Consider the following 16,445-nt stretch of genomic DNA (forward strand, 5'->3'; position numbering starts at 1 on the left):
CAGCTGCTAACTTGCCATTGTTCCAGCAAACACAGGTCCCGGGGGGGCTCTCACCAGGGCTGCTTGACGCTCCACCTGCCTGGCCCCCTCCTCCACGCCGAGCCTGGGGAACGAGCTGGAAGAGATGCACGGCTTCCTCCGTTTACTTGTGAAAGGTCATGGGCCACTTGTGAGGGGAGAAGAGGTGGTGGCACCTTCAAGACCTGGGGTTCCAGCCTCACCAGGAGGAGGCCTCACCAGCTGCACTTGCCCAGGGTGGTCTCTGTGGCCATTCCAGGATGCAGGAAGGCCCAGGCGCCGGGCGTCTTCAGAGCAGAGGGTTTAGTCCTGCCCCCAGCCCTTGCCCTGTCCGTTCCTGACCACGGTGGGAGGTCTCCCTCCTCTCCCCCCTCCAAGCACACAGCCCTAGAAGTCTGGCATTGGGAACCTTCAACACATCTCAGAGTTATATTATTGTAACAAATCAGTCAAAATTCCATTTTACAGTTAAATAGTACAGAAGACAGACAGTTTACTGTACAAGCAAGTTGTGCATTAAAAACAAACACACCAAGCAAATTATAGTGCAAAGCGGTTTCCACCCCTCCCACCCTCTTCCCAGCTCCGGGACGGTTTGACGGAAGATATGAGTGTGGCAGGTACCGACACCTCAGCATGACAATATGTCACAGAGGATTTCTACCCACTGCCAACAGCCTTATAGTAACACGGTGTAAAAACCCCTTCGTGGCCTTGTGCTTTCTAAATCAGTGTGTTTGCCTAGTACAACCTTAAAGCAGCCTTGCAAACAAGGACCCATTTTTACTAGCCCACATTGTCTGTACCCACTATGGGCCTTAAAAACAGACTCAGCACGGCTGCTATCACTTTTACTCAGGGAGTAGGGTGGGGGTCAATTTATTTCCTGCCCCTGCCCCCACCAGGGCTTGGATATCAGGAAGCAGGAGTCATCTGGGGGTGGGGGCTACAAAGTGCTGGGCACTGGGGACCCAGGGGGCCTCCCACATGGGCCTGGGGCCAGTCTACAACCACAGAGAACAGGAGTGAAGAAGGTCCAGAGGCAATGGGATGGGTCAGGGGCTGCTTCCTTGGAAGGGGTGGAGAGCACCCCTGGGTGTCGGGGGTAAGCAGGACCCCCCAGCTGCTATTTTGAAGAGATGGAGACTGCTTTTTCCAGGGAGGGCAGGACAAGACAAACGGTAGCATGAGGGGTTTGAATAAGACCACCAGAAGGACTACCTAGCCTGCCAGAGTGCATCCGGTGTGCATATCTGGCTGTCGTTACAGGTTGGGGTGGATGGCAGGCTGAATGCTATTGCAGAGACAACCACCAAGGAGCATTCTGTAGGTGAGATTTCCACGTCCACAGAGGATGTGGCTGAAATAATTACTAAAAACCACATGCTGTCTAGCCCTCAGAAGAGTTTTCTTGTCCTTATCCATGTAAGCCTTTCTAGAACTAAAGAACCAAGACATGAGAATCCACGCAGCCCAAACCCTGGGGCAGGGCTTGCTTTCCCATTTGCAAAATGAAGGGGCGATACTTGACCTCTGAGCACAGTGTGCACCGAGCTGCAGCTGGTGAGCCCCTCACAGCTCTTCTGTTCTGCCGTCATGCAGCTCTCCACCTCTCACACCCCGCCCACCTCTACCAGGACACCCACACATCCTCCCCGGCAAACATCTAAGAGCTGTGGATGTGAGATCCCAGCATCTCACCCGCGTCTCACGTGGTCCCCACCAGGGCTGGCTTTTCGTGGCAGTTGGTGGGACACTGCTGAAGGAAGGTGACCTCCTGAGGAGGTGCTGAGATCCTAACAATTCCACTCTCACAGCAGGGGGAAGGGATATCGTCCACTATCCTGGGGCTTTACCTGTAAGAGACCATGTGTTTGACAACGTTTGACTGAAGCTTTTTTTTTCTAAAATCAGCTTTAAAAACTGAGTTTTGTTCCAGACTGCTTTTGGAGCACAGGCTGGTTACAGATGGAGAGTGGTGTGTCAGAGGTGGGAAGATCTGGCTGGGCCTTCCCACAAGGCTGGGAGGGTGGGGGTGTGCACAGCTTGGCTGGATCTGGGTGGGACAAGGACGCTGACATCTGACCCCATGACCTCTCGTCCCAATACTTTCTGCTAGGACCTGTCCTATCTGGTCCCTGTGCTCTCTCCAAAAACGGCAATTTTGAGACCAGCCTAGGGGGAAGGGGAATCCCCGGCCCCCCAACACGAGAACAGAGATGAATGCCGTGGGCTGGTAAAGTGCTTGGAGGACTCGTCTGCAGGTGCCTTCCCTGGCTTTAGGGACCTGAGGCCATGGGCGAGTCTACTCTGGGGCCCAGGACCCACAGAGAGTGGGATGGGGACGGGGCTTCTTAGCTGGTGGGAATTGTGGGGGAGCAGAGCTGGGCAGACTGGCTTGGGGGTGCTCTCATCCCATCTCTGGCAGCAATTTCCCGGGTCCTCTCGCCATCTATACAAGGAGGGGAAACCCCCTCAGGGGTGGGGGTCCTTCCAGTTCTGACTCAGTTTGTGTAAATGCAGGGGGAGGGCTGGGCCCACGGGGTACAGGGTCTCTGAGGAAAGTGGGAGGGATGGGGGGGTCTTTCCAGGGCCCTGTGGATAAAAGGCCAAGACAGGTAGGCACATGCCACCTCTCTCTGGAGCAGAGATGGCCTCTGTCCCAGGAGACCTGGGCCCCTGACCCAGCACCGGCATAGCTGGGGACAGCCTGGTCATTCCAGGGAAGGTGGCGAGAGGAGGATACTGTTCCCACAGGAATGTGGGCTGAGATGACTAGGACCTGGGCTGGGGGCAGTGTCCTGGGGGAGGTCCCTACCCCTCTGTACAAAGATGTGGCTGGACTAGACACTCTCAGAGCCACCCACCAGCCACAGGCCCCAGGACCGCGGACCCTGGGCCCACGACTGCCCTGGAGCATAAGTCCCACTCCCGCCTTGAGCCTCGGAGCTGGGCCGGCCACCTGTCGGAAAGGTTCTGGGGGTTCCCGCCACCAGCCGGAGCAGTCCACCTTGACCTGGGTGGTCAGTAGGGCCGCCACACGGCCTCGTCCATCCGGCCCGGCGTGCTCAGCGCGGTGGGCGAGTTGCTGTGGCTGCCGTCGGCCTCCACGCCGTCGCTCTGGCCGCCCAGGCTGGGGTTCATGAGGTTGCCGGCGGCGACGGAGGCGGCGCTGCTGGTGCAGGAGGTCAGCATGCGGGTGGGCGAGCGGTCGCCCCCGCTGCTGCTGCTGCCGGCCACCATGGAGAACTGGTAGGAGCCGGAGGAGGCGCCGTAGTAGAGGTGGTAGGGGGACGGGTTGGCCTGGAAGGGCCCGCCCTGGTTCTGCGGGGCCCCGGGGTAGGGCGGCGGGAGGTAGGTGTGGTGGAAGCGGGTGGTGGCCGGCATGCTGGCCATGCTGAGGCTGCTGATGCTGGTGCCTGAGGGCGTGGCGCTGTAGGGGAAGGTGGCCGACATGGCCCCGGGGTAATGCATCCTGGGGTCAGGGAAGCGGCTCTCCGTGAGGGTCGGCAGCGCTGGGAAAGAGCGGTCAAACTGGCGGGGGTCGGAGAAAGGGTTCAGGTCCGAGGTGCCTGGGGGACAGCAAAGAGTCTGGTCAGTGGTGGTCCGACACCACCCAGGGCCCTTCTTTAAGAACCAGCTCTGGCTCCCCAGGCCCGTTTGGAGGATCGGTGGTTCTAGATCTGGCTCTGCTCATACTGCCCTGGCTGCTCAGGGGCTGGAGCCTGCCTGACTCCGGCCCCACCTGGCAAGCGGATGCGTGGGCCACAGGTGGCCATGGGGGCTTGCCCGGGCAGGCGGAGGAGGAGGAGGGCTTTTTTCTCCCCATGGAATCTTCCACACAGCCTAGCAGTGCGGATGCCTGTCGAGGGTTGAAGGTGGGCCCCCCTGGGCCGTGGGGGTGTGGGGACGGGCCAGCACAGGCCTCCCAGCAGCGTGGCCTGGCAGCTTCCGCCTCCCTTCCTCCCTCGTGGTTACGAGCTGGCAAGACCGTGGCGTGAAGAGGGTCTCTGACAGCCCTGCGAGACTGGCAGTGGACCAGGCTTTGCGGAGAAGGAAACGGAGGCAGAGAGGGATAGATGGATTCTCCGATGTTGCACAGGAGGGACTAAAACTCATCCCGGGGCCTCTCCCCTCTGCTGGGTGTGTGCCTGTGTGCTCCTGCCCCTCTCCTGCCCGGTGGGGCTCAGGTAGGTCACCTGAGCTCATGCCTGTGTCCTGGGGGCTGGGTCCACAGCAGCTCTGTCCGTCCTGCCTGCCCCACCCCCCACTCCCCCTCACCCTGGCCTGTGTCTCCAGGCTGCCCTGTAGGCTGGCTGACTGGGGGCCAGACAGCGATCAGATGCCCCCTCACCTGCCTCAGGGGCAAAGCGAGACGGCAGCCAGAGGGGCTTGGTGGCCTGACCCGGCCCTTGTCACGGGGAGACCCTGTATCCAGCCCAGACCAGGCCCTACCCTGGCTCCCCAAAGAGTTTGGCTCCTCCCTGGGCTCGAAGACAAGGGTATCCCAGTCTCTGCCCCCGACTTTTGTAGTGACAGATCCCTGAAACCTCAGCATTCAAAGGGGCTTCGGGATTGAGTCTAACTCCCTGGGTAGGAAAACAGGCCCAGAGAGGGTGAGGCACTTGCCTAAGGGTTACACAGCACATTGGACCTGGCACAAAATCCTAGCGTTCCCAGTCCTGGGCCCTGACATGTGTCTGATAAGTAGGTGTCCCATCTTTGAGGCAGCATAGAATGGAGGTTAACTGTGTGGTCTCTGCAGCTAGATACTTATCCTGGTTCTGACACTTACTAGCTGTGTGTCCTGGGGCAAGTCACTTAACCTCTCTGTGCGTCAGTCTTCCCACATGAAAAATGGAGACAATAACAGTTCCTAGGGATTAAATTAGTTACTACGTGTAAAGTGCTGAGACTGGGCACAGAGTAGGGGCCCGATGAGGGTTGGCACTGCTTCGGTGGCTGTGATACCTCTTGCTCTGGGCACCAAGGAGAACGGGCCCATTCAAGGCCCTGCAAAGATGAGCCCCTGACACTGGGCCCTCCTAGTCCCCTAGCCAAGGGGGTGACTCTGGGCAGCAGTGGGGAGGCGGACGAGCCCCCAGCACTGGTCCCGAGGTGAAGTCTGTATGGCCCCAACCCCTCTGTCCCACCCACCAAAGAAGAAGAGCCAGGAGACGGCTCAGGAGGAGGCCAGCCTCAGCCCGTCAGCTCCAGGTGGGCCCTGCCTGCGGGGACTGAAGTGTGGTGAGGACAGAGCTGCGGGTGCCCTCAGGCCTCTTGCTTCCCTAGACCTGCCTGAGGTGCTGTGTGACCTCAGGTGAGATCTGTAACTTCCCTGGGCTTTCGGGTCTGCCCGACTCAGCTGGGGGTGTTTCCTCAGTAGTAGGCTTTGGTCCTGAGTGTGGATCAGAACGGAATGATGCTCCTGGGCTCCTGGTGGGGAGATATGGGGGCAAGGGTCCGGGTGACTGGAGCCTTCTGGAACATCTGGGACCCTCCCTACAGGTTGCTTGGCTGGGCAGTGCTGCCTTGAAGCCCGGGGGGTCGGAGGTGCCTGTGCTCATCTGGGAACCCCAGGAGAGAAGCCTTGTGGGCAGTGACTTGCACCCCAAACACAGCCGAACATGAGGCTGACACCTCCGCTCTGAGCCCAGGAAAGCGAGTGCGGCCCACCTGACAGGAACCCCATTTTCAAACCAAAGGAAACCCAAACGGGGACCCCAGGATGCGAGAGCAGGGCTGCAGCCCAGCAAACACAGGCCGTGCGAGGTGGGCCTGGGTGTGTGCGGCCCTCGGAGTTCCCACGGGCTGTGGGCGGCCTGCCTGGACCTGCCACTGTCCCCTCCCTCCCAGGGTGGTGGGGGAAGCGTCTGCCCTCAGCACCCCCTCAGCTCCTGCCCTCAGCACCCCCCAACCCAGTAGCCCCAGGAAACCAGAGCTGGCCAGGCCGCTGTAGAGCAGCCAATCCCAACACTGGGAGGAAATGTTTATTTTCTTCTCCAAATTGCCCCAGCTGCTGCGTGGCGGCTGAATGAGCCCTTTGAGCTGGGAGAAGCCCCCATTGTGGGCGGCCACAGCAGGGGCGGGGGGCTGGGGTAACGATGGGCTGGGGCCTCTGCACTGCCTGCCAGTGACCAAAGTCCAGGGGTCAAAGCTATTAACAGGCACCAAGAGAAGGGGCAGGGGGTGTCCTAAAGGGGATCCCCAGGATGGCGCCTGAAGGCAGAGGCTGGTCCCACCGGTATGGGAGGGCCAGTGAGAGTGACTCCTCAGGCCTGGCCCTGCCAACGGCCCCCTGCGGCACGTACCTCCTTCTTCCCACTTTATAGATGAGAAAACAGAGGCTCAGAGAAGTGAAGCAACTTGCCTAAGATCACACAGCCAGTGCCTCACAGAGCCCCGATTCCTAGCCAGGTCCACTGACTATAAAGTTCATGCTCCTTCCCTGATCCTGGTGTCAAGGGCCCTTCCTCTCACGGGGAGGCCTGGCTGGGGTGAAGGGCCACACAGGCTGCCTGAGGCCCAGTGCTGTGGGTGGTGAGGGACGGGCTAGGGGCCCTGCCTCAGAATACAGCAGAAGGGGAAGGACGGGGCCAGCCACTGTCCCCCACAGGCCCGACCTCCTCTCCTCCCAGTCCAGTGGAGGGAGGGGCTCTGCCTGCTGCTGGGCCAGCCTGGGCCCTTTGGGGCTGGACAGAGGGTGGGTGGCCTGCCGCAGGCTCCCTCAGGCACCGATTCCCAAGCTGTGTCCACACAACTGTGCAAGGGCAGAGGTGGGCTCTCCTTCCACGGGAGCTGCTGAACAGGAAGCCACTGTTCCCCCCACCTGCTGGATTCCAGGGCTCCCTGTCTGGGCCCCAGTAGCCCACTGGGCCCCAGCTCTGCCCACAGCAGGGAAAGGCCTAGAGGGTCAGGCTACGGTATCTCGACAAACGCTGCCCTGTGGGGGACAGGAGCACAGACAGCTTTTGGGTGGGGTGGGCATGAGCCCCGAGTGCAGAGTCCCTCCTGCTGCCTCTTGAGCTCAGACCCCACCTGCAGTCCCCTCGGCTCAGGAGCTGCGGACTGTCTCAAACTCGATAGCCCACGGGCTCGGAGCGGCTGGACCTGGGGCCTGTCCCCACTTTGGGGGCTTAGCTGGACCAAGGCCCAGTTTCCCAGGCCAGAACGGGAGGGGCCTTCTCTTCACACTGAGGGGCTGTATCAAGTCCCCCTGCCCCCTGCCTCGTGCCTGACACACGCGGTAAGGGCTGGGGGCCAGGCCTCCCTGAGCAGAGCGGCCCACAGGCCCCCAGCTCAGCCTGGAGGAGAAGGGAGTGGAGCAGGCAGGAGGCCGTCTGCACCCCCATCCTAGGCTCATCCTGCTCGGGAGCCCCTTCCCTGTGCCCTCAGAAGTATAGGAAGTTCCTGGGGGCGAGTGCTGGTCATTGACGGGCTGTGGCCCAAGGGTGGCCCTCAACCTCTTAAGCCTCCATTCACTCATCTGCCCAGTGGGTTCTCCCCAGGCCCTGGAGGACCGAGAAAGAACGGACCCCCACTGCCAGCCCTCTGGCCTCTGTCCAGGACTGGTGTCCTGAGGGCCAGCCGTGCACTCGGCCTCCTGCGCCCCAACCTACCGCCCGAGAGCGCCTGGAGAACAGTAGTAATTCCTCATCCAACCTCTTCCCAAGCACCTGCTGTGTGCCAGGCGTTTAAATACCCTGGAAGGCCTGCCTGAGGTCTAGCTTCGATTGTGCCTGCTGTGTCCATCCAGGCAGTGGGGACACTCGTCTGGGGCCTCCCTCCTCCTTCCCATCTGGAGGAGTCTCTGCGTGGGGTGGGCACCCCTCCCAGGCGATGCTGTGTGTCTCTGCAGGGCTGCAACATCACCTGACGGTTTATAAGGTTTTCTCGAGTGCAAGAACGTCGTCTGAACGTCACCTGGGCCCAGGCAGAGGCATCCACCACCTCCCAGCTTTCAGAGAAGAAAGCTGAGGCCTGGGAGACCAGGGTGTCCTCAGCAGGGACATCTCTCTCAGGCTCCTTGGGCAAGTCCTGCCCGGTTTTAATGGGTGCCCTGTGGGACCAAAGCCCATTTCCCCCAGGGCACAGGGGGCTCCTGAAGGGCAGGGACTGTGTCGTCCGTTCCTGCTGATCCCTGGGGCCAGGCACCACGACCGCACATGGGCGTCAACAAATGTTTGTTGAGTGAATGAACGAGGGGCCGAGCCCAGGACCAGGCAGAGAGTAGGCCCTCAGGACATCTGCAGAGCCAGTGAGCACCAGCCGCTGCCTTCAGGAAACAAGGGCGGTGCAGGGCACGGCCTCCCACGAGCTCTCGGTCCAGGGCCCCGTCCATCTCCCGCCCTGCAGCCCCTGCTGAGCAGTACCTTGGATGGGGGTCTGGGCCTGGCTGCTGAAGTGGCCCGTGGTGCTGAGCGAGCCTCGGGGGCTGGGCGTGCTCGGTGTCACCCGCATGCGCAGCCGCTCCAGGTCCCCGAAGCGGTCGGGGAACGCCTTGGTCTGGTCCTCCAGCTTCTGCCGGTGCCCTGCAAGGGAGGGGGAGCCCATCAGCGCCGGTTCGCAAGAGTCTCAGGGACGGTGCGGGGGGAGAGAGATGCCTCGCTCCACCGGGAAGATCTCCCTGAGGTCTACCCTTAGGCCTCTGCAGGGAGAACCCGCAGGTCACCACCAACCTCTTTTCTGAACAGAGAATGCTCATTATGTGCCACCCTGGGGCTGCCGGGATCTCACCCCTACCTGTGTGGACAGGATTACTCCTGCTTACTCCATAAGTGAGGCGCAGAGAGGGGCTCCAGGCCACAGAGCCAGTAAGCTGTGGACTCAAGATTTGAATTCGGTGTTTATTTATTTTTTATTTTATTTTTTATTTATTTTTTCCCTCCAAAGCCCCAGTAGATAGTTGTATGTCATAGCTGCATATCCTTCTAGTTGCTGTACGTGGGACGCGGCCTCAGCATGGCCGGAGAAGCGATGCGTCGGTGCGCGCCCAGGATCCGAACCCGGGCCGCCAGCAGCGGAGCGCGCGCACTTAACCGCTAAGCCACGGGGCCGGCCCTAAATTCGGTGTTTAAATCAAAGCCTGTGACCTTGACCTCTACAACACACTCTTTGGCAGAAGGGAAACTGAGGTAACAGGTGGGGGAAAGGGGCTCAAGCAGGCTCCGTGGGAAGCTGGGAGGGAACCCAGGAATGCTGCCGCCCTGGGCCTCTGGGCATCCCAGACCCCTTCCCCCCTACGCAGCTGCAAAAATAAGGGTTGTCGGAATGGGACTGCTAGCTCCAGCCCTGAGCCGCCCCGGGACCCCCCGCACACGCCTTCTCCTCTCCGGGCCTCGGACAGAAGGGGAAATTCGCCAGGATGCTGGGAAGAGGTGCAGGGCGCTGAGTGGGGGCTGGACCCCCATCTCTGACTCAAAGCTGGGGACGGGGGACCAGTGCACCTGGCTTGTAGCATCACCCCTGGAGAGCCTGCCAGCATTTCCCATTCCCCCTCTGCCATGGCCCACACAGGAAGGACGCCAGCCTCACCCACCTCCCACACCCCCAGAGGTGCTGGTAGGGTCAGCGCAGCCATGCCCCTGCCTTCGAGCAGCCAGCTGAGGCCACCCTCAAGGCTTCTTGAATGACGTCAGGTTTGCAGGGACCACACACACGCACACACACACACACACACACCTTTTTCAATTACTCATTTTACACTTCACAAGGAACCCATGAATATCTACAAAAATAAAAGCACTACAGATAAGGCTAACGGCTTATCTGACCCACCCCAAGCCTCTCCCCAGAACACAGAAGCCCTCAACGTGATCAGTCTGGAGGTCTTTCTTCCTAGCCTTTCTTGGGTTTCACATACATGGAAAACACACAGCAAGTTTCTCATGGAACTTTCTTGAATGGGCTCAGCCTGGCCGTATCACTCTGTAACTTGCTTTCCCAGACACACCCTGGAGCATCATGTTTCCTTTTCTGTAAAATGGGGAGAGGAGCCCCGCCCAGAGACAGAGCAGAGTCCCTGCAAGACCCGGGGAGCCCGCCCTGGGGCAGAGCGAGGGCTCAGCAAGCGTGCGGACGGCGGCGCTGTGCCAGGGGACGGCCCTGCTCCTGCTCGTCACATCCGTGGGGCCGCAGTCCACGCACCGTTCCTCTCCCATGGATACTTGGGTTTTCCTGTTTCCTCCATTATTCCCTCACGTGCGATCCCCCCAGGAACATCCCTGTCCACACCACCCTGTGTCTGGGGGTTCCTCCAGGGCAGACACTAGAAGATTGCTCACTCGGAGGGCCCAACAGTCCTGGGTTCTACTGACCACCCTAACACCGGAAGCTGGCCCATTGTGCTCCACAGGACCCCCGAAGGAGGAGGCCAGGGAGGCAGGGGGGGTCCCGCCCTCTTTTTACAGACAACAGAACTGCGGCTCAGAGAGGTGAAGAGGCTGCCAGACGTCACACAGCAAGGAAGGGGGAAGGATTTCCTGGAACCGAGACCCCTTGGAAAAGAAGCATGGGAAGAGGCTAAGAGAGAGGGGAAGGCTTCCCTGAGACATCGGGTCTGCAGTGACATGTGGAATTTTCTAGATTGCCAGGGAGAGAGGAAGAGAATAGATGGGAGGTAAATTCAATCACTCACTGTTCTTTCAGAGGCCTGGAAAATGGCACCCTGGGGGCCCGGAAAAATGTGAAATGATTGTTGGCTGCTGTTGGGAAGGAGGGGACAGAGTCCGAGGCCTTAGAATGGGCTTGATTTCTGATTTTCAAACTGAGAATGTAATGGATTCTGGTACCCACAGACCCCCAGGCTCCCTGCACAGCCCTGCCACAGCTCAAATGGGCATCTGAGAGCCCTCAGAAACAGAGCAGGGAGTCCTAGGAGCCACAGTGGGCTCAGCAAGTCATCAAGAACCAGGGAACCCCAATTTCTCCTCCAAGGAGGCCCCAGGGACACTTGGCAGCCTGAATGAGATCACTCAGCCTCCATCCAGGCCCCCCGATGCTGCCTCCCAGGATCCTTGGCAACAAGAGAAAAATGTGGGCTGGAGGTGAGTTTGGCTGGACCTCGGGCTGCAAACTCAGATGCCTATGGGGGTCAGACAAGTCATGTAAATGAGGCAAGTGGGATGGGTGGGGACTGGGGCAGGCTGGAGAGGATGTGCCTTGGAGAAGCGGCAGTTGCCATCCAGTCCAGCTGACTAGTGCCCTGATGCGGGTGGGCCCAGTGTTGCCAGAGCTTCCAATTTACCAGGAGAAGCCGTACACCTGCTTTTATGTGACAACTTCCATATTTTACATGTTGGCAACTAATTCAAATACTGAAAAAGAAAAAAAAAAACAAAAAAGCCAACCAACCAACCACTTTGCAGGACATGTCAGTCCTGCCAGGGCTGCCAGTTTGCAAACTCCAAGTTCAAGACTTCTTTTTCTGGTTGGTTGTGTCATCTTAGTCACTGAGCACCGATTAATGGATGTCCCTCGGGAGGTGGTCTCTAGGGGAGAGTCGCAGGGCTCAGCCCTCTGACCTGACAGGCCTTGGAGGAAATGCTGCCCTTGCTGCCGAGGCCACTGAAAATGGCAGGGCCAGAGGACAAATGAATTCAGAACAATCTCAACAGGCAGGAAGCCGGCCGGATGGACGTGCAGACCGCAGACTGACCTGACAGCAGCTTGGGTGCAAAGGATCTGGGTGTCTTAGTCAACCACAAGCTTGAAGTGAGCCAATGGGGCTACACAAAAGCCAGCGCAAAACCTCAGGCCTCGTTGTTATCGTCACTGGCAAATAAAGTCCCGTTTCTGAGTCACACTGTGTACGAAGTGTTTACAGTCACTCCTGTGGCCCGGCGGAAGGAGGGCGGGGTTCACAGCCAGCCCAGGTTCGAGGACAGGCCCTGCCATTGCAGCCTGGTGGCCTCACTCAGGTCACACTCCCTGTCCCCACCCTAAGCCGCAGTGTCCCCATCGTGGCACCCTCACAGGTCATGATGCTGGCCAAACAAGGTCTGTGGACACTCTGCACTCACATGGGTCACTGCCATTGCCACTGTCTCTTCTGCCCCTGCTTGTGCCAAGGGAGGCGGGATTATCACCCCCACGTTAGGGACCAGGACACTCAGGCCAGGGTGTTAAGTCGTGTCTGGGATGCAATGCCAGGACGGCAGAGCCAGCCCTGGCATCCAGACCCCCGACTCCAAGTCCAGTGCTCTTTCTCTCGACACTTTCCTTTTTGCTCCTATTGTACAGATGAGGCCACTGAGGCTTCACAACAAGACCTGTGCTAAGTGGCTGTTCTGGGACCAGGATATGAGTTAAGTCACCTGGCCCCCACCATATGCTCTTCTGCCCTCACACAGGGCAGGCTTCCTGGAGGAGGGGAGATTCAACAGCACTTCTGGAATTGCTTCCGTGTGGCCGTGGAACACTGGAGCCGCTGCCAGGGAGGGGCGAAGGGAAGCTGTGGCGGCTCCACGTGGCCGGGGCGCCAGAGAGTCTCGGAGCCACGGGGCCCAGGCCTTCCACTGGGAGCAGAACGGAACTTCCTGAGCCCGAGGAAGGAAGATGGGCCTGCAGAAAAGGCCTCTTTCATTCGGCTACCCACAGTGGGAGCCGGGTGGGGAGCTCCGGCCTGCTCACTTGGTCACCTGGGGCCCAGTCCATGTACACTCTGTGCCTCAGTTTCCCCTCTGCACAGCCTGCTCCCTTAGGCTCCTCTAGCTTTGAAGGTCCCTGGTTTAAGACTGCAAGGATCAGCCACTGGTCACAGTGGGGATCCCGGAAGAAAAGAAGGCAGGGCTGCTTGCTCCAGGGTCCACCCACCACCACCTCCTCTGCTGCTGTTATTCCCAGGGTTTCTAGAATATTCTCTGCCTCCCTCACATCAGGGCCACGGCTCAGGCACAGCCCCTGCCAGGAATGCTTTTCTGTCCTCTGGGGCCCAGGCCAAGAGCCCCTCCTCCAGGAAGCCCCCTTCTCCCAGCACCGAGTCCCCACAGCACCTCTGCAGGCTAAGAGCAGTAGCTGGCAGCCATGGAAATAAAAACAGCAGCCGATGCTCCCTGAGCGCTTCCTCCACTCTGGCGTCTCAGCAGCCGACACGACACGCACGGCCTTGTCTCACCCTGGGTCATCCCTGGGAGGGAGGGCTGCGGTCCCCATTTAACAGGTGGGAAAGCTGAGGCCCAGTGTCATGGTCAAGGTCACACAGAAGGCACCTGGCCACCTTCTCTTCCTGGAGCCCAGCCTTCAGGAAAGGAGCCTGGGTTTTGAAAATCGGGCTCCAGACCACAAGTGTCAGGGCCCAGCCCAAGCCCAGGGCACAGAGCAGCTCTCTGCAGGCCCAGGAGGGTGGGCCTGGGGAGAGGAAGAGGGCAGGCTCTCAGTGGACTCCACCTGCGCTGCCTTGAGCAGAGCTCTGAAGCTCAGCGCTGAGAGTCCAGCTCTCTAATCATGCCCTTCTCTAACCCACCACGTCCCTCTCCTCCTCTCTGCCTCAGTTTCCACACCTGTAAAGTGCTTATCGTACTGTCTAACCCCTGAGGGTGAGGATGAGCTGGGGGACAGACCCCATGTGTTTAAAATTAGAGTAATTTGCAGGGAGGACAGAGAACACTGGGGAAAGCCCCACCTTGGCCCAGGGGACCCTGCTCGGGCTGCCCGTCAGCCTCCAACAGCTGGGCTCGAATCACAGACAGCCCCTCCAACGTTGCCTTGGTTAGTGACCCTTGTTTATGCAGGGGCAGGTCCCCCCCCGGCCCTCCAGGGCCCAGTGTCCCAGGCCTGTACCAGACAGCCCCCACCCTCTGGGCCTCAGCTGTCTCATCTTTAAAATGGAAAGACACTCTAACTCCTGAGGGCGAGGGCAGGCTGTGAGAATTAAATAGCCTGCCTGGTCCTGGCCCTGAGGGAAGGCGTTCTGGGCTCCACGACTCCTCCCCAATGTGTCTATACAGTGGGGGGCCCAACCTTACAGGTGTGGGGGAAGGAACACTGGGCCCAGCCAGGCTGGGTGATTCACCCAGGGCCACACAGCACAGGAGAGCCAGAGACAAGGGCTGGATTCTGGCTTGGGGGCTCCCTTACCACCATCCCCAGGGCATCCCTCCTCACCACCAGCTGGGGCAGCATGGGGTCCCCACACCTGCCAGGTACCTGATGCTTCTGGGGGAACCAAGCCATCAGGGCCATGCCCCTGCCTTCACTGGCCCAACACAAGGCCCTGTGATGGGAGCAGCAGCCACTTCAGCAGGCATCTAGGACATGCCAAGCACTGTGCAGGTGGGCCATGCATACTGTCTCCAAGGGCCTCAGCCTCCTGAGAGGCTGCTACCGTCACCCCCATATTACAGACGGGAACGTGGAGGCACACGGTCAAGGTCACGCCTGGAAAGCCAAGGTCCACTGCGTGGAGCTTGGCTGCTCAGGTCTTGGCTTCCCACAACCTCCAAGAGAGGAGGGCTGGGCTGCCTGGCAGTGCAGTTGGCCCGGCAAGAGGCCAGCTCAGTGTCCTGCCTCCGCTGGGTGGGAGGGGGACGGGAGGCCAGTGGAGGCGGGGAGCGGGGAGCAGCAGAGCCGGGCAGGGCCACAGGAACAGCGTCGTCCGCAGGGAACAATGTGGGCCCCAATTATGGGGCCCTTCACCCATCTGAAGCCACTCGGCCGCCTCCTTGGCTGCCTGGCCCGGCCCTGGTGTGGCCACAACCCAGACACAGCAGCCACTGTCTGCCCAGCCGCGGGGTGGGGCACCCGGGCCCAAGGCCCGCTCTGCGGCCTGTCAGGAGATTTACACCCGACTCTTAACAACCTCGCGGAACAGCAGGCGGGTGCTGGGCCCAGGGTGGTCTGCCGTGAATCGGCCCCCTGTGAGCAGATGAAAGTGGGGCGGTGGCTGGGCAGGGAATGGGGCTGGCGGGGGGCCAGCGGGCAGGGAGGCGACTGGGGCTTCCAGCGGCCTGGGGTTGATTAGGGAAACCCAGAGGTCTGAGGTTAACCCCTTCCCTCCCGCTGGGCACACTCCTGGGGGATCATGGGGGCCCGGGAGCCGGCGGGCGCCTGGAGCCGCTGCCCCTCCTGAACCCCGGCATCCCCCTGCCTCCCAACTGTAGGACCCTCCAAGGCCTGGCAGCAGCTTAGGGCCCCTTTTCCTGCCCGTGCCCTCTGAGCCCCCAGCCCCCACGTCCTTCAGGCCTCTGCTCAAATGTCACCTCTTTAGGAGCCTCCCTGTCCCTGTCCCCTGCCCTGTCCTCTCCCCCACACTCTGGCCCCTCCTCCAGCTTTGTTTCTCCTCACAGGACCTCTCACGACCTGAAGAGACATTAGCTAATCACTTGTTTACTTTGTTTATTCAACAAATATTTACTGGGCATCTACTGTGTGCTCACATCTGTGTGCTGTGGTCTACACCTGTGTGTTCCGGGGTCTACACCATGCTTGGCAAAGCTGAGGGAAGAACCTCTGCCCTGTGGAGCATACACAGTAGTGGGGGAGATGGAGAAAAATGAAATAAGTGAGCGAGCTATAGAGCATCTCAGAAGTGACGAGCACTCGTGGTGAATTAAAGTCCGGAAGGGTAAGGGGGTGGAGGAGGGCTGTGTGTGTGACTGAGACATGGTGGTCAGGGAACGGCTCACTGAAAAGTCTAATGAAGACCCGAGGTGAGAAGGAGTGAGCCACATGTCTGGGGGTGTCTGGGTGTTCCAGGGAGAGGGAAGAGCAGTGCAAAGGCCCTGAGGCAGGGGTGTGGCCGCCAAGTTCAAAGACAGGCCTGAGTAGCGTGAGGGAGGAGGGGTGTGTCAGAGAGGAAGGGGGGGTAACCGATACAGATCAGGTGGCGCCTTGCGGGCATGGTGACAACAGAACTGTTTACCTTCTCACCCCACTCCCAGAATGTGAGACCCGAGAGGGCTGGAGCCCGTCTGCTGGGTTCACCGCAGTGTCCCCAGCTCCTAGAACAGTGCCTGACACGTGGTAGGTGCCCAGGAAAATATGTGTTGAAACCATTCCATGCACATTTTGGGGGAGAAAGGGCCCCCAGGCAAGATGCTGGAAACACCCCCTCTGCCTCTGGCAGGGTTAAGAACCTGGTCCTACTTCCCCTTTCAGGTACAGCACCTGCTAAGCCTGGAAGACAGGTGAGTGGTTCCCACACCGTGGTCCACGCCAGAACCCCCAGGCCCTGCACGGCCTCCTGCCCGTATCCTGGATCCCGCTCAGCCGCCTGCTTTCGAACCAGCCCCCAGTGACTGTGTGGGACACCAGCATTGAGAACCTCAGAAACCGAGGCCACACAGGCAGGAAGCCACCAAGCCAGCCTTCAAACCCAGCCGGCCACCTGGCTGCAGATGGGGCACGCTCCGCAGGGCACCAGAGGGGAACGACCCGGCCACAGAACCCACAACCCAGCCTCAGGGATCTGCAGACTCCCACTCCTTGGC

General features: G+C 60.0%; 1 protein-coding gene across 1 annotated transcript in view; it reads right to left on the reverse strand.

Moving 5' to 3' along the window:
• Nucleotides 1–419: 419 nt before the first annotated feature.
• Nucleotides 420–16,445, reverse strand: part of RUNX3 (RUNX family transcription factor 3) — a 29,643-nt gene continuing 13,617 nt past the window's right edge. Inside the window, exons 4-5 of the mRNA XM_058553256.1 lie at nucleotides 8,391–8,549; nucleotides 420–3,590 (exon numbers count right to left, since the gene is read on the reverse strand). Of these exons, the coding sequence (XP_058409239.1) occupies nucleotides 3,043–3,590; nucleotides 8,391–8,549 (707 nt within the window). The 3' untranslated portion in view covers nucleotides 420–3,042. The remainder of the gene's footprint in view (nucleotides 3,591–8,390; nucleotides 8,550–16,445) is intronic.

This window comes from Diceros bicornis, chromosome 13, assembly GCF_020826845.1.
Source record: "Diceros bicornis minor isolate mBicDic1 chromosome 13, mDicBic1.mat.cur, whole genome shotgun sequence".
Taxonomy (NCBI): Eukaryota; Metazoa; Chordata; class Mammalia; order Perissodactyla; family Rhinocerotidae; genus Diceros; species Diceros bicornis.